The 21818-nt window shown below is 33.4% G+C and overlaps 1 protein-coding gene across 6 annotated transcripts in view; it reads right to left on the reverse strand.

The window, feature by feature from the left end:
* SUPT3H (SPT3 homolog, SAGA and STAGA complex component) overlaps nucleotides 1-21818 on the reverse strand; it is a 530131-nt gene that overhangs the window by 450755 nt on the left and 57558 nt on the right. Inside the window, exons 1-3 of one of the 6 annotated variants that reach the window (XM_038554228.1) lie at nucleotides 19621-19691; nucleotides 19347-19485; nucleotides 17761-17849 (exon numbers count right to left, since the gene is read on the reverse strand). The exons of 4 other annotated variants lie outside the window; for them this stretch is intronic. In XM_038554228.1, the coding sequence (XP_038410156.1) occupies nucleotides 17761-17798 (38 nt within the window). In that variant the 5' untranslated portion in view covers nucleotides 17799-17849; nucleotides 19347-19485; nucleotides 19621-19691. Of the gene's footprint in view, nucleotides 1-17760; nucleotides 17850-19346; nucleotides 19486-19620; nucleotides 19692-21818 lie in introns of those variants that run through there. One more of the 6 variants, XM_038554229.1, reaches the window with a different exon arrangement.

Consider the following 21818-nt stretch of genomic DNA (forward strand, 5'->3'; position numbering starts at 1 on the left):
TCTAAGATATTACTATACAGAATTCTAGTTAGCAATGAGGGACAGACGGATATGGGTTCAAAATTAGACTCACTACTTCTCAGCTGTGTGAAGTTGGTCAATTCAAGTAACCATTCTCTGAGCTGTTCTTGCATTTGCAAAATGACAATAAAAACAGGATCTCAACAGCTGATGACTAAATGAGATAATGCATGAATGTCATACCTACTTTGAGCTAAGCATTATGATAGAGGGAATTAAACTTATCTCATTTTAGCCTTAAAATAATCTTTCAAGATATACTATCATCACTTCTAATGATTCAGGATAGCTTCTCAAGGTTATATGGTTTACTCAAAGTCACAGTCATTAAGTGTTAGAGAAAAATTTAAATTATGCTCTTTGAAATTCAAAGATAATGCATCCTATCTATACCAATGGTATTACTAGGGCAGCCCTGGTGGCTCAGTGGTTTAGAGCCGCCTTCAGCCCAGGGAGGGATCCTGGAGACCCGGGATGGAGCCCCATGTCGGGCTCCCTACATGGAGCCTGCTTCTCCCTCTGCCTGTGTCTCTGCCTCTCTCTCTCTTTCTCTGTTTCTCATGAATAAATAAAATCTAAAAAAAAAAACAAAAAAACAAAAAAAAATGGTATTACTAAATGTAATAAAGAGTTCTCAAAAATTATACTTACTCTCTTAGAAGTTAATCTGAACTGCAATGAGATTATCAATTCACATGACCTTTCAGCAATCTAACAGCAATTCTAGACGTATAACATTCCTCCAGATTCTCTAGGCCATCCACAAATATCACTGATAGACAACTTCCCATCAATCGTAACAGCCAAGGAAAATCCACTGTGATTCTCTCCCCTTGATTATTCACATGTGTAACAAAGATATGCACTGAAAACAAGTGTCAAAATTTTGGTAAGACCAGAAACCACAAAGTCACAGAGGGCAGTGAGAGGGGTAGGTGGCAGTGACAACTGCTTTTATTGCCATTACTATTAACTGCAAGACTGTGGTTAAGTCATTTAAGCTTTGTGTGCTTCCATTTCCTTAAATCTTTTTTAAAAGATTTCATTTTATTTGAAAAGAGAGAGAGAAAGGGAGAGAGAGTAAGAGCACACAAGCTGGGGTGAGGGCAGGGGGAGAGGGGAGAGGAAAAGGAAGAGGGAGAAGCAGACTTCCCACTGAACAAGGAGTCTGACTCCAAGGCTTGATCCCACATGATCTGAACTGAAAGCAGACACTTAACTAACTGAGCCATCCAGGTACCCCCTCCATTTCCTTATCTCTTAATAGGAAAAAATAATACTTACTATATAGTATTATTGTGAGGACAGTCAATTGAAGATAGCACTGAGCTAGTTGTTTATATATTATGTGATTCTTACAAAAGTCCAAGGTTGAGGGTATACTCTTAATCCTATCTCAAAGATAAATTGAGTTTGAGGTCTACCTATATCACACCATCCTAAAGCTGCCCTAAGTCCAACAGACGTAAAGAAGTGTTCATAAATATTTTGTGCATAGTCTCTTAAATTGCAGTATGATATCCATGATTAGGTCCTACTGCCACTCAAGCATAGGAAATGTTGCTCTTTTTATTAAAAATATAAAAGACACTCCTACTTCCTCTCACTTTCATACTTCTGCCCCCCTCCCCAAATTACAAACAGTATATAAAATTTCAAAACTTCAATATCTCTAGCATACTGCTCATCCCCTGAAAAAAAACCTAGAGAGTAGACATCTAATATGTATTTACTGAATGAACAATTCAACATAAATTGTTCAACTGCTCCTAATAGGTACTTCACAAATATTAGCTAGATTTATGCTTACAATATCCATATTTTTTTTAAGATTTTATTTATTTATTCATGAGAGACACACAGAGAGAAAGGCAGAGACACAGGCAGAGGGAGAAACAGGCTCCCTGCAAGGAGCCTGATGAGGGACTTGATCCCTGGGATTCTAGGATCATGTCCTGAGCCGAAGGCAGATGCTTAACCATTGGGCCACCCAGGCATCCCTATCATTCCCATTCTAGAAATGAAGAAACGAAAAATCTCAAAGGCCTGGGTCACAGAGTTGATCATGTGCACAGCCAGCACTAGAATGCAGTTCTGACAAACTTCAAAGCAGTCACTTTTCTATAACCTCATGATGTTCTCACTCTGAAGTTCACAAAAAAGTTTTATGAAAAGGTAAGACTTGTGATACCTTGGAGGATGACCAGGACTTTAAAAAGTGGAAACAAGGACACTATGAACCCAAAGGAATGAAGAGAAGTAAAACACAGAAAACAGGCAGCAAGGAACAAGTTTGGGAAATGCTGTCTAGTATCTTTTACCTAAAACAAGCATTTAACCTAAGAGAAGGAATATAGGTACATAAAAGATTTGGACAGATTAATGTAGTAGCAAAAATAAAAGTTAGAAAGTATGAGACTGGATACATTTGGAGACAGAGAAGCCAAGTCCTAATTTATAAGTTAAGGGGTAGTGAAGTTTAGGGTATAAGTCATGATAGAGAAATGAAAAATAAAGATAAGATGTAAGGAAACAACTGACAAGAATCAACTAAAATAAAGGAATAAAAGAAAAGAATTGCAAATATGATGACTGGAAGAATGATGAAGCCATTAAGAAATTTTGTTTTCAACATTTCAGCTATGTATAAGTTTATAATCAGGAAAAAATAATTTTTAATTTTTAATTACTAAAACTAAGAAAAATAGGGAATCAAGTGAAGTGGAGATGTTTCACAGTTAATTCCCAGACATCTGTGCCTTGATCCACCTGTAACACATCAAAAAAATCATTTACAAAAATCAGAAAGGAGGTTTTGTAAGACATGTCTAACGTGTAAGGAATATTTATTAAAATATTATCTAATGCTTAACAACAACTGAAAAATCCATAACAATACACTAAAACATACGCACCTACTAAGTCTGCTCAAGTGAGAAAAATAAATGACTCAAGGTTATGAACAGCATTATTATTAACGAAATGGTAATATAATATCACATATTGCACATACTAAAAATATCACATATTACAAACTTAACCAATACTTATCAAACCTCTGCCCCAAAGTACTGGAATTTATCAAATATTTTTGTATCCCCAGTTTTATCTTGAAAATTTCCTGTTAACTTTATCTTAATGTCACAATATATCCATGTTTGTAATTATACATTAAAAATGACTTACCAGAGATTAAAACTGATGCTTCAAAAATACGGGTCATTTTAATCTTGTGGCTTTTGATTTTCCCTGGCAGAAAGCCATAAAAACCTCAGAAGGACAAAGTTTTAAAGAGCATCCAAATAAATAAAAACGTTTTATAAAAATACATGAAGCAATGATATTAAGCTGATAAACTATTCAAAAACAAAAATAGTAACAGATTCTAAAATAGGCAGCCTCTGAAACAAAAGAAATATTACAATAATCTGAAGATTCCAAATACAAAAAAGTCTTTAAACATACACATAAAAGAAATATTACAATACACACAAAGAAATATTACAATACTTTGAAGATTCTAAATACAGAAAAGTGGTTAAACATACACACATCCCCCCCAAAAAGAGAAGTAAAAGTTCAACCATATGAAAAGGCTAGAATATCCACAATGAAGAACACTGTCACTAAAAATGATTATACAGAGATTTTTAATATATTTAGAAACACAAATTATGTTAACTAAAAATATCAAAATCATGTACATCTATACATATATATATACCTCATACACAAAAAGAAAAATACTAATTTAAAATCTTTATCTGTGGGGAAAAAATAAACAGTTTTACATTCTTTTTATCATCCAACATTTGTAATTTTTCTAAATCAGCATACAAACAGGATTTACAACAAAGTAGAATAATGACAAGTTCTTGGTGAAAGTGGCTCTTTTGCTAATGAACAGGCACTGAAAATAAAAGAGCCCCAATCATTTTTTCTTACACTGAAATTATGTAAAGAATAACATATTTTAAATATAAAAAGAAATAACTAAAAGCTTAATTCTATAGACTTAAATTAGCCTTCCCCCATGGTCTTTCATAATTTATGATCCTCTATGTAAGTCTTATAAAACCTAAGAACAGACCTATTGTTTAAATCCTACTTCAGGGCAGACCCGGTGGCGCAGCAGTTTAGCGCCGCCTGCAGCCCAGGGAGTGATCCTGGAGACCCTGGATCGAGTCCCGCATCGGGCTCTCTGTATGATGCCTGCTTCTCCCTCTGCCTCGCTCTCTCTCTGTCTCTATGAATAAATAAATAAAATCTTAAAAAATAAATAAATAAAAATAGGGGATCCCTGGGTGGCTCAGCAGTTTAGCGCCTGCCTTTGGCCAGGGCGTGATCCAGGAGTCCCGGGATCGAGTCCCGCAATCGGGCTCCCAGCATGGAGCCTGCTTTTCCCTCTGCCTGTGTCTCTGCCTCTCTCTCTCTCTATGTCTCTCATGAATAAATAAATAAAATCTTTTAAAAATATAAAAATAAAAATAAAAATAAAAATAAAAATAAAAATAAAAAATAAATCCTACTTCAGTTCAAACTGTAGGTCATGACATGAGAAGTAAAGGCATCTCTATGGTGCTGTGATGTGCTAAATATTTTATGTAACAAGTTATTTGATCCTCATGATAATCTTAGGATGAATCTTAGCTCAAGTTTAAAGATAAATGTCCATACCCACTAGTTGAACATAAAAACAAAAAACAAACAAAAGTGTTAAAGAGGATGTGGAGCAATTCGACCCCTTGTACACTGGTGGTGGGAATGAAAAATGAGGCAGCCTCTATGGAAAACAAATGGCAGTTCCTCAATAAGTTAAACCCATAATTACAGTATGAGCCAGGAATTCCACTCCTAGGTATTGCCAATGGCTGGGGGTTTTTTTTGTGGGAGTAGGAGAGTGATACAGTGAGTAGTAGTAGGAAGCAACTGCTCAATGAGTATGGGGTTGCCCTTTGGGGTGACAAAAATGTTTTAGAACTTTCAGTAACTAGATAGCTGCACAGCACTGTGAATGTATTTACTGCCACCAAACTATACGTTTTAAAATAGTTAAAATGGCACACCTTATGTGTATTTGACCACAACTTTAAATGGGGGAGGAAGTGTCTTCAGTGAGTTCCTGAAAAGCAAAGGCTCAGATGAAAATGCTGAGGGAGTGCTTTCAACAGAAAGTCCAAGAAATGGGTAAGGCAAGAAAGCCAAAGGTGCAGTTGAAGTATAATCTCATCCTGATCCCACAGTGAACTATGGAGTCTAAATGACCATGCACTCATATCCCATAAAAGTCAGTCACTGGCTACAGGTGACCTACCCATGCCCTGAGGAACAGGGAAACAGTATGTCCTAGGCACCTCTGGTAAGTCAGCTCCCAATAATTTTGTGGAGGTGTTTTCTGCTAAGAGCTGTCAGTCACCAGGTCTACAGGTGAGGGATGGGCAAATACCCATCCAGGTAAAAGGATCTGGGTATGGCACCAACAGCAGCTACTATGAGGAGGAAAACTGAAGACCAAGAAACTTGACTTATCTAGGATCACACAGCAAATACAATCACAGCAAGGGACTTACTCTTTTTCATCTCATAATTCATGCTCTTCCAATCTAGCTTTGCAGAATTTCAACCCATTAAAACACAATGGTAAATTCATTTTGTCTGTCTGCTGCTTATCCCTTTACGTTTTTCTTAATATTTTGAGGTTTTGTTTTACTGGTACAGTACTTTGTTTTGTTTTGCTGACAGAGGGTGAGGAGATGATTCCCTAAGCTCTGCTGAAGTGGCCTTTGTGTTAGTTCTGGTCCCTACCTAGCAAACTCCTAGTTCACATCACAGCATCTGGCGGAAGTGCTTGCTGCCAATCAGGACTCCCTCGCACCCTGTTCAGAGCTAGATTCTAAATAATGTTTGCAAGACTATCTCCTTTTTAAATAACCTTGTGCCTGATAGCAAGAAATCAATTGGGTTTATCCATCTTTGTATTACTGATATATGGCACCTGCTAGAAAGCTGATAAAACCTTGTTCAATTAAATGCTACAGGCATACCTCATTTTATTGTGCTTCACTTTTTTGCACCTGGCACTGCATTTTTTATAATTCGAAGGTTTGTGGCAACTCTGTGTTGAGCAAGTCTGGGGCGCCATTTTTACAAAAGCACTTGCTCACTTTGTGTTTCTGTGTAATGTTTTGGTAATTCTTAAAAGATTTCAGACTTTCTCATTACTATTATACTTGTTATGGTGATTTGTGATCTGTGATTACAACTCACTGAGAACTAAAATGATGGTTAGCATTTTTTAGCAATAAATAATTTTTTATTTAGGTGTGTACTTCCTTAAGATATACTGCTACTGCACACTTAAAAGACTACAGTATAATGTAAACACAACTTTTATAAAGACTAGGAAGCCAAAATATTCATTTGATCCACTTTATTGTGATATTCACTTTGTTGCAGTGGCCTGGAACCAAACCCACAGTATCTCCAAGGTATGCCTATACTTTGTTTTAATATAACTAAAAAGGAACTAAAGTATAGACACTTTTCTTTAACTTTGTATTCATTCAAGTAGATTTCATTATTTATTGTAGAAAAGTTGCATAAATCTCCTGCTACAAGGCAAATGACCGCCCACACACTACAGATCAGGATCTAGAGTCACTTGCATCAACTGGATGCTACGTAAATGGAAAAAATATATATACTTTTATCCATTTATATGTATAAATACCAACATCTAATAATTACATTTCACTTGGAATAGATTAAAAGACATTTAATACTGCTTTCTACAGGAAAATGTTACAGATAAAAGTAACTTCTCTCTACCCACCCACCCAAATTAAAGAGCTGTAATTTTGAAAAACAATTTAGCACTGTGAGGAATTTTATTTTAAATAATTTAAAGGAAAGATAAATTACCAGAATAATTAGTCAATAATTATGCTGAAAAAGAGACACTTTCAATGTAATTAAATCCAAAAAAACTAAACATATTCAATTTTTCCACTATTTTATCATTATGTTTAGCATTAATGATACCATTTGCTATTCCGAGTATTCCATTGCTCTAAAATGGTAGTATCATTTTCCTAAAACTAAATAGACTATTAACAGAAGCTATTTCAAAGCTATACCAACAGACCTCAGAAAGTTTCTTTTAAAAAGTTCCTAACAAGAAAGGCCAAGAAGGAAGGTAATTAGGAGAAAAAAAGAAAAAAACCAACATTCAAACTGAAAGCAGAAAAACACAAACAGAAAAGCTTCCCAGGTGTTTGTTTTTAGTTGTAGAGTCTATTAACCAAATCATTTTAATAGGTAAAAATGTCAAAAAGATCTTAGAAAGTGAACGACGTCAACTACACCAAGTTTTCCTTTTATTTTTTTTTTTAATGTAACCAATGGTACAAAATCGTCTCCTGTCTATAACATACTTAACCATTAAAATGCACTTGAGCCCTATAAAAACACAAATGACAGGGGAAGTCAACAAGCTGAAATTCTTATTCCTAGAAATTCTTATTCCTAGCTGAAATTCTTATTCCAATGGAAACACTGAGAGCAAAGGCAGCATGGATTCCATTACTATTATTAAATCCATAGCCTGATCTTTCGACTCTCAACACATTTCAATGGAAATCACTACTGACTAGGCTTCTTCAAGATTTTGTATTTGCTTGTTTGCTTTTCAAGGACAAGTCCAAGAATTATGGAAGCAATATTTATCTTTAAGTATAAAGCCTGGAAAATAATATGGCTAATCATGGCCCATAGATATTTCCAAACTAAGACTCAAGGCTACCTCTATTTTTTAAAGTAGAAATACCAGCTTTTAGCCATAAATAAGAACCAAGAGCATTCACATTACTGGAACATAATTCATTTTATATCACCACCTGCAATTATAAATAATCTTTTGAAAAAATACATATCATGGTCTTTTCATACCAGCTCCAATATAACTGCAATGTTTATTGTTTCCATGCATTATTTACTGCACTTCATGGTTTAGTGCTATGACAGAAAAAGTATATATGATTTGTCAGATTTTGAATTTATTAATAAAAACCTTTCACAAATATATTCACCTCAATTCAGTTGGATAAGTCTATTCTAACAATGCTTAACAAAATGTCCACTCAGTTTGTTTATGAACAGAACTACATGAACATAAACTTCAACTTCCATCAGTGGTTTTAGAGTTCACTTTCCTTCTATCATTTTCTTTCATTCAGACTCTCTTTCAACTAAGAAAACCTCCCTGACCCCTCTAATAATGCATCCTCAACACTACTACACCTGTATCAGGTCACTTCCCTCCTCAAAAAAAAGTAATAATGGCTCCCCTTAGTTTTGAACATAAAGTTCAATCAACTTAAATAGCCTAACAAATAAGGCCCTTCTTGATTAATCTCTGTCTACCTTTCCAGACTGGCCATTTTTCACCCAACTTTGCCCCAACACCTTAGAATTGAGTACAATTCACAAAATGCTGTAAGCTGCTCCATGTGGTCTTGGTCCTTAACATTCCTTCTTGTATCTCCCTCCTCTTGCCTTTCCTACCTACAGGTGTTGAATCAACGCCTAAGAGTCCTTCAAATTCAGCTAATTTTCACCAATTCTGAATAACTTTCACTGAATTCATCAATCTGGTTGAAATTTTCCACCATATCTAGTATCATGTATATACTTCATGTTTATATGTCATAGTATTCAACACACAATATTACATTCATTGACTTATTTGCGTGTTCCAAATAGTTCAATATTAATTCATTTCCCTTGTGAACTACGCTTTAACTCTGTAATCCCAGCACTAACATAGAGCTTAATACATAGTGCTTAATAAATGCTGCTAGAATGAACAAATGAGTGAGTGATACTAAACTTTTAAATTCCATATTTTAAGATAATGCTATATATATAAAATTGTTGTAAAAAAGGTTGTGACATCTGGTTTCCAGTCTGACATGTAAACAGGTTGGAAGGCGTCACTCCCTTCCTAAAAATAAGAAAAAAGCTACACAAACTGAAAATCAACCACTCTTAAATCCATCAGAGAATTGAGATCACAGGGCAAACCAATGTGATAAACACTGATGGAGACTGACAAATGAATACAGAGTTACAGCTTCCCAAAAGCAGAACCCCTAACTGGAACCAGGTAGGAACACTTAAAGGGTAAGTATTCATTAACTGCTAAAAATTAAGCATGGACTAGCAGAAAAGACAGAAACTCAAGGTAGTCCAGCTTTAGATGGGGGAAGGGGGGATCTATACACTATTTTATCTTCCAGATACCTACCATGTTCTCAGGGTGAATACCAAGGAAAAATCCCCTTCAGAAGGGGAAAGGGGAAAGTAATCATTTTGAAAAAGCTCCAGAGTATTCTGTTCTGCTAAACAAAAGAGCCCTTAGAGGGAACTATTTACCAAAACCTAAACCACTTGCAATACACCAAGACTGACTGTCCTAGAGAAAGAAAAACACTTAACTCCAGCACTCAACAGTCTTTGGAATAGGAGAAGGGAAATCTCCAACTCCAGCCTCATCTAGCCTTCACATGGAGAAACAAAAATACTCAACCCCTGCTCCTCTAGCCTTCCTACTTAACCCAGTGTGAGGTGAGAAGAGAGGGAAGGAGAATAAGAGAAGCACTTACAAAAGTCACAGACTCACTGAAAGACTAAAAACTAATCACAGAATTACACTACACTTCCCCTTCTGCCACCACTACTACCACATAAATCAGCTTTTTGCACAATAAGAGTAGAGCTGAAAGACCCAAAAGCCTCAGACTCTATCTACTTAAGAAAGAGTCTCAAGGGAACTTCAATGCCAACAGGAGAAACAAAAACAAGAACACTCAGAAAACTTTTGTCTCTGACACTATTGCTACAGCAACAGAATCATGGCCTAACTCCTAGCCAGATAAACATAGACATTTCATACTGAAAGCCTACCTACCTGTTTCTTTTATCTGACTTTCAACAAAAAATTACAAGAGATGCTAATTAGGCAAAACATTAATCTGAAGAATTAAAGCAAGAATCAGAACCAGACTCAGATATGTCAGAAATTTAAAAATCAGACTAAAATTTACATGAACTAAACTAGTATGCTATAGGCTCTCATGGAACAAGTAGACATCAAGTGAGAACATGGGTAATGTAAGCAAAGAGAAGAAAATACTAAAATAAATTAAAAATCTAAAAAGAAAAGCTAAAAAATAAAATCAAAACACTGTAAAAATAAAATGAATGGGCTCATCAGCAGATTGAACATGGTAGCGGGAAGAATCACAGAGCTTGAAGATATGTCAATAAACTTCCAAAACTGAAAGGTAAAAGGAAAAAAGAATAAAAAAAGAAAAGAATTATTCAAGAACTGTGGGAAAATTACCCAAAAAGCAATATACATGTAATAGTACAACCAAAGGTAGAAGAAAACAGAAAAGGAAAGAAGAAATAGTTGAAATAAAAATGGTTGGGAATTTTCCAAAATTAAGGACAGACACCAAACCACAAATCCAGGAAGTTCAGAAAGAACCAAGTAGGATAAACACCAAAATACTGACACCTCGGCATATCATATTCACACTGTAGAAAATCTTGAAAGAAGCCAGGAAAATAACACACATGCCTTACCTATAGGTCAAAGTAGTCAAAGTAAGAATTGCACTGGACTTCTCTTTAGAAACTAAGCAAGAAAGAAAAAAGACGAATTAAATATTTGAAGTGTTGAAAGAAAAAAACCCACTTAGAATTCTGTGTCCAGCAAACTTATTCTTCAAAAGTAGAGAAATAAAACTCTCTCTCTCTCTCACTCTCTCTCTAATCCATCATCAGTAAACCTGCCTTGCAAAAATTGTTAAAAGAAATTCTTCAAAGAGAAAGAAAATGATATGTCAGAAACACAGATCTATATAAAAAAAAAGGGACAGTATTAGACAAGGTATATATAAAGGTAAAATAAACTTTTATTTAAAAAAATTTTTATTTTATCTATTAATAATTGATATAACAAGTCACAGCTTGATCAAAATAATAACAGCAACAATGGACTCAATGTTTATAGCTTACAGATAAATGAATGACAGCAAGGTTTTATAAGGAGGGAATACTCTTTTATAAGATATTTGCACTACATAAGAAACTATGTACTGTTATTTCAAATTGGAGTTGGATTAGTTTTAAGTGCATATTCTAAACTCTAGAGTAGCCACTAAAAAAGTTTTTTTAAAAAGGGAAGAAAAGTTTTACTGATATGTTAAGGAAGGAAAGAAGATACAATCATATAAGTGCTCAATTAATACCAGGAAGAAATTTTAAAAGTGAGTAACTCTTCCCCCAAAAAGAAACAAAAACAGGGCAATAATAGGTAATAGCTGCAAGTACAGTAGATATTAATCCAACTATATCAAAAGAAGTGTTTAGAGAGACTGATCTAATTGTATGCATGTATTAGAAAAGAAGAAAGATCTAAAATCAGAAATCTAAGCTTTCACCTTAGGAAAATAGATAAAGGACAAATTAAATTCAAAATAGGCAGAAGAAATAATAAAACTTCAAACCAAAATTAAAGCAAGTGAAAATGGGAAATCAACAGAACTGACGAAACCAAAAGCTGGTTTTCTGAAACAAATAAATTTGTAAACCTCTAGTCAGATCAAGAACTAAATAGTGAAAGGGAATAAAGGGGAAAGGAGAAAAACTGAGTGGGAAATATCAGAAAGGGAGACAAAACATGAGAGACTCCTAACTCTGGGAAATGAACAAGGGGTGGTAGAAAGGGAGGTGGGTGGGGGGTGGGGTAACTGGGTGACGGGCACTGAGGGAGGCACTTGATGGGATGAGCACTGGGTGTTATTCTATATGTTGGCAAATTGAACACCAATAAAAAAAATAAAATAAGAAAAAAGAAGATATAAATTACATGGGAAATGAAAGAGGGGGCATCACTACTTATCCCTTGGATATTTAAAAGGATAACAAAGAAACACTATAAACAACTCCATGCCCAAAATTTGAAAATGCAGATAAAGAGACCAATTGCTTAAACGATACAGCTATCAAAACTTAAAGCAAAGAGTAGATAACCTAATTAAGTCTACATCTATTTTCAGAATTGAATAAATAAGTAATAACCTTATAGAACAGAAAGCACCAGGCCAAGACACCTTCACTGGGAAATTCTAACAAACATTTAAGGAAGAAATTCTCCACAACTCTCTACAATCTGATACTGACAGAACACTTCCTAACTCATTCTCTGAACAGCACCCTAATACCGAAAGCAAAGACATTACAAATAAGGAAAAATACAAAATAGTATCTTTCATGAACATAGATACAAAAAAATCCTTCACAAAATATTAGCAAATCAAATCCAGTAACGTATAAAAAGAATTACATGAGATTATAAAATAAGATTTATTCTAGGTATGAGAGGCTCATTCAACATTTAAAAATCAACTGATATAATCCATCACATCAATGGGCTGAAGAAGAAAGGTGGTATATTCCTTTCAATAGATAAGGAAAAAGCATCTGACAAGATTCAATACCATTCATGATAAAAAATTCTCAGCAAACTAGAAATAGAGGGCAACTTCCTCAAATTGATAAAGAACACTGGCAAAAACCCTACAGCTAATGTCATACCTCACGGTGACAAACTAGATGTTTTCCTAGTAAGATCAGTAACAAGGCAAGGATATTCTCTTTCACCATTCCTATTCAACATAACAGAAGTTCTGGTTGATAAAATAAGCTAAGGAAAGAAAATAAAAGGAATGAAGATTGGAAAGAAAGAAAGAAAGCTATCTTTGCTCACACATGAGATGAACATCTATGCAGAATATTGCAAAGACTCAACAAAATATTCCTAGAAATAACAGGTAATTAGTAGTAAAGCTGTAGAATACAAGGTCAGTATATGAAAACCAATTACTTTCCTAAATACCACCAATCAATAATTGGAACTTGAAACTTATGAAGTTATATTGCCATAAAAAAATGAATATTTAGGTATTAATCTAAAAAAATATGTAGAAGATTCATATGATGTAAACTACATAACTCTGATGAGTGCAATTAAAGAAGACCTAGAAGATCTAAATAAATGTTTTCACTGACCAGAAGAAAACTTTGTTAAGATGTCAGTTTTCTGCAACTGGATATACAGATTCAATGCAATCCCAATGAAAATCCCAACAAGTTACTTTACGAAATAACAAACTAACAAACTGATATTCTATCACTGTAACATAATAAAGCTATACTATTCAAGACAGTGTGATAGTGGCAAAAGAGCAGACATTTAAATCAATGGAACAGAACAGAGAGCACAGAAACAGACTCACGCAAATATAGTCAACTGATCTTTGTTAAAGGCTTGAACTACTGCTGGAAGAGAAATAAATAACCAAGTGTCCATCAACAAATATATGTATAAACAAAATGCGGCATATACAGAACTCTTAACTAAATACAAAATGATAAATTAAAAATAGAACATGTATCTCACAAGTACCTCTGCTTATAGTGGCAAATAAGCATATGAAAAGACACTGAACATCATTTATCATTGAGGAATCGCAAAATTTAAAAAAAGAGGAGGTACCATTATACATCTATTAGAATGGCTAAAAGCCACACAGGGAGAATAGCAAACCCTGGCAATAATGTGGAGCAACAGGAGCTATCATTCATTACTGGCAGGAATGCAAAATGACACAGTCACTTTGGACAACAGTTTGGCAATTTCCTACAAAGCTAAATATTTGGTTTGGTTAGGTATTACCAAACTATCTAGCAATCATATTCATAAGTATTTACTCAAATGAACTGAAAACATGTCTATGCTGAAACCTACACTTACATTTACAGCAGTTTTATTCATAATTGACAGAACCTGGAAGCAACCAAGATGTCCTTCTACAGTTGGATAAACTGTGTCTCTCATGAATAAATAAATAAAATCTTTTTTAAAAAAAAAGGTTAATTTTCCTAATAAATGAATATTATAATTTTAAATGCCAAAACTATTTTTATTAATTTTTTAAAGATTTATTTATTTATTCATAAGAGACACAGAATGAGAGAGAGAGGCAGAGACATAGGCAGAGGGAGAAGCAGGCATTTCATAAGGAGCCTGATGAGGGACTTGATCCCAGATCCTGGGATCATGATCTGAGCCAAAGGCAGGCGCCCAATCACTGAGCCACCCAGGCGTCCCTATTTTTTTTATTAACTTTAGATGAAAATCTTCCCTACATAAATTTTAAATATTTTTTTTATCTTTTTAAATAAAGTATGCTTAATAGAATGTTCCTCTTGCTGTAACACAGTGATTCCTTTAAAAATCTATTAAGGTAGATGGGACAGTCTGAACTCCCATTAATGACCCTGTATGATGCTTTTGAGTCTCTGTATATTAGATTTTCATGTTTCGTTCCCAGACAGGTTATTCTTAATACTAACACTGATTTGTACAACTTGTTTATAATAAGTACTAGAGCAGGGAAAAGTATAAAAACAATCATATTAAAACTTTATCATAAATGAGGGCAAACAGGCAATGATCAGAACTTATAAGGGAGAAAGAAGAGAGGAACATTGCTCCTTTGTGATTAAATTATATGAGATTTGGGATACATGGGTGGCTCAGCGGTTGCGCATCTGCCTTTGGCTCAGGGCGTGATCCCAGAGTTCTGGAATCGAGTCCTGCATCAGGCTTCCTGCATGGAGACTGCTTCTCCCTCTGCCTATGTCTCTGCCTCTCTCTCTGCCTCTCTTCTCTCTGTGTCTCTCATGAATAAATAAAATATTTTTTAAAAAATTGTATGAGATTTATGTAATAATTTTTCAACTGTTTGATCCTTAGCTGTGTAATACCTGGAATTGCTTAAAATGTTCATAAAATAAGGTGTTCAATAACTGAATTGTAAACTCTTGCTTAAAGCTATCTCATTTCTATATAACTCATTTATTTAAAGCCTAAAATATCAATACATTACAGGTCTTAAATTCAGATCAGAATATGGGTCCATTTGCTCTTTACCGGTTTTTAAAAAAGATACTTTCCCTGTTCAGTTGTTGTAATCAGTAGCAGCAGCCAATAAATAATACTCAGTCTACCTAATATAGATGAATCTTTAGAGAACTAATTTAATTTGGATATTATGTCCAATAATGGGTGCAATGAATGTTCTGGAGTAGAATACCAAAAATAATCCTTTTTTCTACTCAGATTTAAATTCAATATAAATGGAAAACAGGGAAAATAGCTCATCACAATCACTACTAAAATTTCTTCACATCTTTCTTATTAGTGATGAACTAAATTAAATATTGAGATTTATGATAATGTGGGAATAGTCTATAATCAAGATTTATTTAGATTCCAACCTTATCCCTAAAAGGATCTCAGAGTGCCTTATAAAACTATTCACAATATATAATTACATGATCAAGATGAAAATGCCCTGTTTAAACACAGTTTACAAGATATACACATGTGATCTTTAATATAATAAACTAAAAACAGAAAAAACAAGTTTTTTATAAATAAGAAAGAATTCTATTATAACATGTATATTAAAAGTTTGATCATTATTTCAAACTCTTCTTGCTTGTTTCATAAAAGAGGCTATCCACTGGCCACAGATCTCTGTATATAAAGTGTAGGTGGCAGGAGTGAGCAAACTCTGGCTGCCTATTTATGTATATACAAGGTTTTACTGGAGCACAGCCAAGCCCATTCATTTATTTATTGTCTAATTTACTTATTGTCTGCTTTCAGACTACAATGGCAGAATTGATTGGTAGACAGAAACCTTATGGCCTATAAAGCCAAAAATATATTCTATCTGGCCCTCTCGTACAGACCACTGACAGGGTATTAACTAGTATGACACAGATTCAGGATAAATAATTTGCATAGAAATAGAGATAATAGGCCTCTCCTCATTAAAATATTTCTTGACAGAAAATAATACTATAAGCAAGTTAACAGCAGTGGTACAATTCAGTAATAATTTTTTTAACGTGAATGTAAAAAGTAAAACCATTAACTAAAATCTAAAATTACGAAGTATAGCCTAGGCTAATCATACAGTTTCATTTTTTAAAGCTGACTATAGGAATAAATAAAATTTCAAGTTGAAGTAAAATCTCTATATACCTTTTCCACAAAATGCTTCACCTTTCAGAACTCACTAAGGTGAAAAGTAGTAAAATGAATGCCTGTATACCCTTTGCCAGGATTCACCAATTATTAATGTTTTGCCACATTTGTTTTACTTACTTATTTGCATCTGACTTCATGAAAATAATTCCTCATGCACCTCTTTTAAGAATAAGGGTATTTTCCTCTATATGTGCAATAACATTATCACATTTAATAAATATTCCATAGTATCATCAATATCAGGCCATATTCAAGCTGCCCCAAATATCTCACATTTGGATGCTCTTTTTAAAACCTAGCATCCTGTCAGGATTCACATATATGACCAATTTCGGAGAGGCAAGAGCCAATTCTTTCTTTCAACAGTCTTTTTGTGTATACTATGTTCTCTCTTCGTTCTATAAACTTTTTCTCTGGAAAAGCTGTAGGAACACAATTTCCCCAGTGCTTTCCTGGCAGAACCATTTAGCAATGAAAGGGTATCCTGATAAAAGTGGGAAGGAAATTGAAATTCCAATTATCTTGGTAGATTCTGTTTTCCCTATAAAAAGTATCTAGAATGAAACTGTAATCTTATCTTGGTTACAATTTTTATATATTCCCAGCCAAACTGAGGGATTATCAAAAGTCTTATGACCAACTGCCTGCTGGGACTCAAGAACTTTTAATATTATCATGCTTAATAAGAATTATGAGTAATTATCCAAATCATCATTTTATTAAAAAAACACATCATTTTATAAAAATCTAAGAGTGTTTCCACTGGTCAGATTACATTTTATAAAAGTTTAAAAGAGTGCTTTTATTGGTCACCAACAAACCCAGTTTCAGAACACTAAACATATTCTTTTGTAAATGTATAGTCAATTTTATATAGTTTACTAAAATGAATAAAGTTTTAATCATCTCATAAAGACTAGACAGCTTGCATTTAGAAGTTGACTTCTTTGGCAATTTTTTTATGCTTTCAAGCTTTCACTAAAGTGTAACACATTTTGAATAACATCTTATATCAATATTCTAAAAACATGCACCTCTGAAAAAGAACCACGAATTTTTTTTTACTATTAATAATTAAAGTATATGAATACTTTTAACCTCTTTTCCCAATTTATTTCTTCAAGTTCAAACTAGAGCAATTTTTGATTACTAAGCCTCCTGGGAAATTGAGGTTTTCAAGGGGAATACTGTCAAATTTATTTTAAAAAATAATCAGTATTCTAAGTGGCTCATTTTCAATATATTTTCTATACTGTTGATTATGGCTGAACTCGAGTATTTTCTAGTGTAAACTACACACAAGGCTTAACAAAGATAGATCTAAATCTACAATCCCTTTTACTGAAACCAATGAAAAATCTATACACAGCAATGAAATTGGCATGCAAATAAAAGAACTGTCAAGACATGTATCCCTAAAAATAAGCCTACAATAACTATTTTAAAGGCTGTGTGTGGTCTCACCCATATATTTTGGCAAGATGCACTTTCTCCAACCGCAGCTAGATTCATCCAAAAGCAGTGGCACTGGAGAGCCTCTGTCTCACCTGTCAAAGTTGAAGAACGTTGTTCCAAAGACCACCATGCGTCCATGGAGAAAAGCCACAGTACTACAGCTGTTATTGATAAGCCGTCTCTAAAGGAGAAAATACTCCAAACAATTAAGCAAATCATTCTTAATAGAGATACAAACAATGTATTAATGTTTAAATAATGAGATGACAAATACCATGCCAGGTATGAAACAGAGAAAATTTCATACACTGGAATACTAAGGAGGGGATCTTTCATAAGTAACATTAACTTGATAGTCTTTTCTATTATCTGATAAAATTTCTATACATTATCAATTCAAAATCTCTAATAGGTTCACTTATTTAAATCTTACAAAACCTCCCTTATAAAACCTCAAAATTCATCTAAATTACTAAGGTCCTAAATCCATCAAAATTGCTAAAGTCTGACAGCTCAGAGCACAGAAGATTAAGATTTATAAACAGAAACCCTAAGTATATTGAAATCTGACTTTTTAAGATGATATCCTAATATCTTTGTCAACCACATTATAAAAGCAGTTTACATTTTTGCTTTAAACTAACCTCCCTAAAGCATATGGATCAATCAGGTAAGCTATAGGTAGTAGGTTAACAAAAATAAAAAGAAACAGCAAGAAAAACAATTACTTTGAAAAGAAAAATACCTCAGTGGAAACTGAAGCCTCAACTTAAGCCCTAATTCAAACTTGGCAATAAAAAACAACTTATATATATATATATATATATATATATATATATATATATATATATATATATAAAGAAATAAAGAAATACACCTGGTTAGGTAAAAAGTTTAAATTCTCATGACAAGTATATCTCATAATTAACTTACTTTTCCAACTAGATCATAATGTCCTTTAACCCTTTTTAATACTGCAACAACTCAATTGAAAAAGAGAGTGTCCTTTTGTGCCTTTTTCAGGAAAGTTAATACCAAAAAGGTTCTCATAAGACAGTTTCACCTACAATCAAGTCTTACTGCACAAAGGCCAAGTTATCACAGTGCTCCAATGTATTATATGATGTCCTACGGTTTAATTTACTATATTCTCCAAGTACAAAGGTTCCAAAGAGATTAGTTTCACTTTTCCCTAGATATATTTAGTACATTAACTACTATAGTTGGGATATTATTTTTCTTTGGTTTTGTCAGTAGCATATTTGATATAAATTTTTATTAAGTGGTAGTATATGTAACATTGCATTGTGGGTAGTAGTTTCCTGCTTTAGCCTAGCCACATCCTCAGCTGTCATATGAGCATATTTCCCTTATTTTCTGCAAGTTCTCGCCTTTTTTTCTTCTTAGAAAAATGACAGCACTAGAAGATGAATTGTTCTAATAATTATAAGAAATATGAATTATTTATACAACTACACTAATATATTACAGATCACTCTGTCCTTTAAAAGGACAAAGTAATACTCATAAAGTGTTAAAGGTCATGTGAAACAATGTGTTACAAATAAAGTAACATAGAGGAAGGAATTAAAAACTATTAAGAAAACAAAATCTCTAATCAGATGCCAATACATCCAACAAATGAGGTGTACTGTATCAGTATAGAACAATGACTTGCCTTGAATGTTAGAGGCTTCAAAGCCACCAGGTAGTCATTAATGAAGATTAATGTCAGTAACTCCTACTAGAACCATAAGAATCTACTTTGAGACTTTACAGAAATGTCAAAACAGAGAAAGAGAAACCAAAAACAAAGCCTGGAGGAAAGAAGGAGGAAAGAAAGGGAAAAGTGAGGGAGGACAGAGAGAGAAGGAGAAAGTTTAGTATTTTCTCTTTGGGCATCCAATTTCCACATAATTTTACATTTAAACAGATAGCTGCTATCTACTAACCAAATGAAGTTGTTCGAACAATTATGGACATGGTGTTGCTCTGGATTTTTACATAATTTAATTAAAACAAACTGAGAAGGAAAAAAAAACAGAAAAAATATTCTCATTACATAAAGTACCACAAAATAACACCCTGTACAAACACACAAAACCAAATACATGCATGTAGTTGTATATATGAACATATACCCTATTAAAATGAAGTAGAACTAATCTCTCATAATCATAATCTAAAGCATTAGTAAAATTATACATATCTTACAAATATAAAAATATTTCAAATCATTAATATAAGGCCAAATAAATGCTATGTAAAGTTAAACAGCTATATATCATATCCAAAAAAAAACTGTCCAAAAAAATGATCACAAACCAAGTTGAAACAAGAGATTAAGAAAGTTCCTTACTAAAACCACACAATCAGTGAGAACATTTTAAGCTAAATCAGGATTTCTGTAATTTACAAAATCCCTACATCAAACTGTTTGCTCCTATTGTTTTCAATTACAAGAAAAATAGAAGAGTAGTAAATGGAAGTTTAAAACAATCCCCCCAAGAAACCACACACACCAACAGAAATGAGCACAAGATTGATACTAATAAAACTATTGTATTCAAATAGGATAATTAGCTCAGAAAATAAAAAATAATTCAAAAATAACCATGAAGATACATGTCTCATTTAAAACACTTTTTGCAGTATAAATATAAAAAGTTCAACTCATGTTGACAAATTTATTAAATACAAGGTAATGGGGAAGCAAGATAATTGCTTTACTTTCTGAAACTAATTTCAAGTTCAAAGCTATATTTCATTTCCACGGCATGAAAGTACGTAATTTATACAGCCGACCTAAACTTGTTACTTCCTTCAACAGAGCAAATACTAACATATACCCAAAAAGGATGGAGTTTTGAGATCTATGGTTTTCATTTCTAATTTTAAGCATAGTATAAATCCATAATGAAAAGCTTTACTTGCAGTAACTTATCTGAGTCAGTCTCTTCATCACATACAGCGAGTATTATTTCTAATGAAACAAACTGTCAATTATCAATTGTGTACCAGTTATCACTGCTGTTTTAAAATTTTTAACACAAAGTAACACTTGCTCCAAAGACGACATATTTACAATTTAGAAAAAATATACATATATGTGTGGGTAATAAGTATACCGACTTTAAAGCACACAACTTCCTTTTCTCCTGCCAGAATTCAATGGACCTCATAGGATAACAAAGTGCATAATCAACAATATCTATTAAATTCTTATGCAATAAGAGTAATGATCCTGACCAAAAAATTATGTGTAGGACAGTTACCTGCAAAAAGATAACAAGTAGTTAAGGGATACACAGATGTTAAAAATTATTTAAATACATGTAAGTCAATTTGTAGGGCCCAAAGTACACTTAACAACAACAAAAAAAAAAAGTTTAAGGGGCAAATATTTAGCAAAAACTTTGGGTTGTGAGATGTCAAAGAATCCTTCTGCAGAAACTAAAAGTTCGTTCTAAAAGAAGAGCATCTACTTACCAAACACACACTACAACAGCTACCTAAATTTTTTCAATGACCTGATTCTGCTATTGTATGTGCATATGGCACTATGTTTGGAAACTCCACAAATTATACGGACAAATCTCTCCTTTAATTTACTCTGGAAATTAATTCAAAATACAGATCACACTGGTACACCTTATTTATGAAAGAGAATAACTGAATAGCTTGCACATTCAATGAAAGCTTTTACTTTTCAATGTAAAACCTGTTTATACACACCACGAGGCATAATAAATCTGTATTGAAAATAAAACACTAAAATATATTTTTGGTTTTCTATCAGTAAAAGTTTATTATGAAAAAGTTCTAGGGTTGGGATAATAAAGGATTGAAGTCATTTTCATGTCTCCCCAGTATATTTTGGGCACATGAAGTTTTTGTAAAGAAACTTATGAACGTGTTTGTACATTTATCTTTATCTAATAAAAACCAAAAGCAGATAATAAACTCTGCTAGGAAGACCAGAAGTGGGAATATTTTGGCTGTAACACCACCCTCAGTGTTTTCTAGCCCCAACCCCATTATACACCCCAAATAATGTTTTGTAATTCACGGTCTCCGCCCACACTCCCAGTCATTTACTTCACGCCACTCCTTGTTACTATCACACTAGGAAGAAGTCTAACATGCAAAT

This window comes from Canis lupus, chromosome 12 (genome assembly GCF_011100685.1).
Source record: "Canis lupus familiaris isolate Mischka breed German Shepherd chromosome 12, alternate assembly UU_Cfam_GSD_1.0, whole genome shotgun sequence".
Classification (NCBI taxonomy): Eukaryota; Metazoa; Chordata; class Mammalia; order Carnivora; family Canidae; genus Canis; species Canis lupus.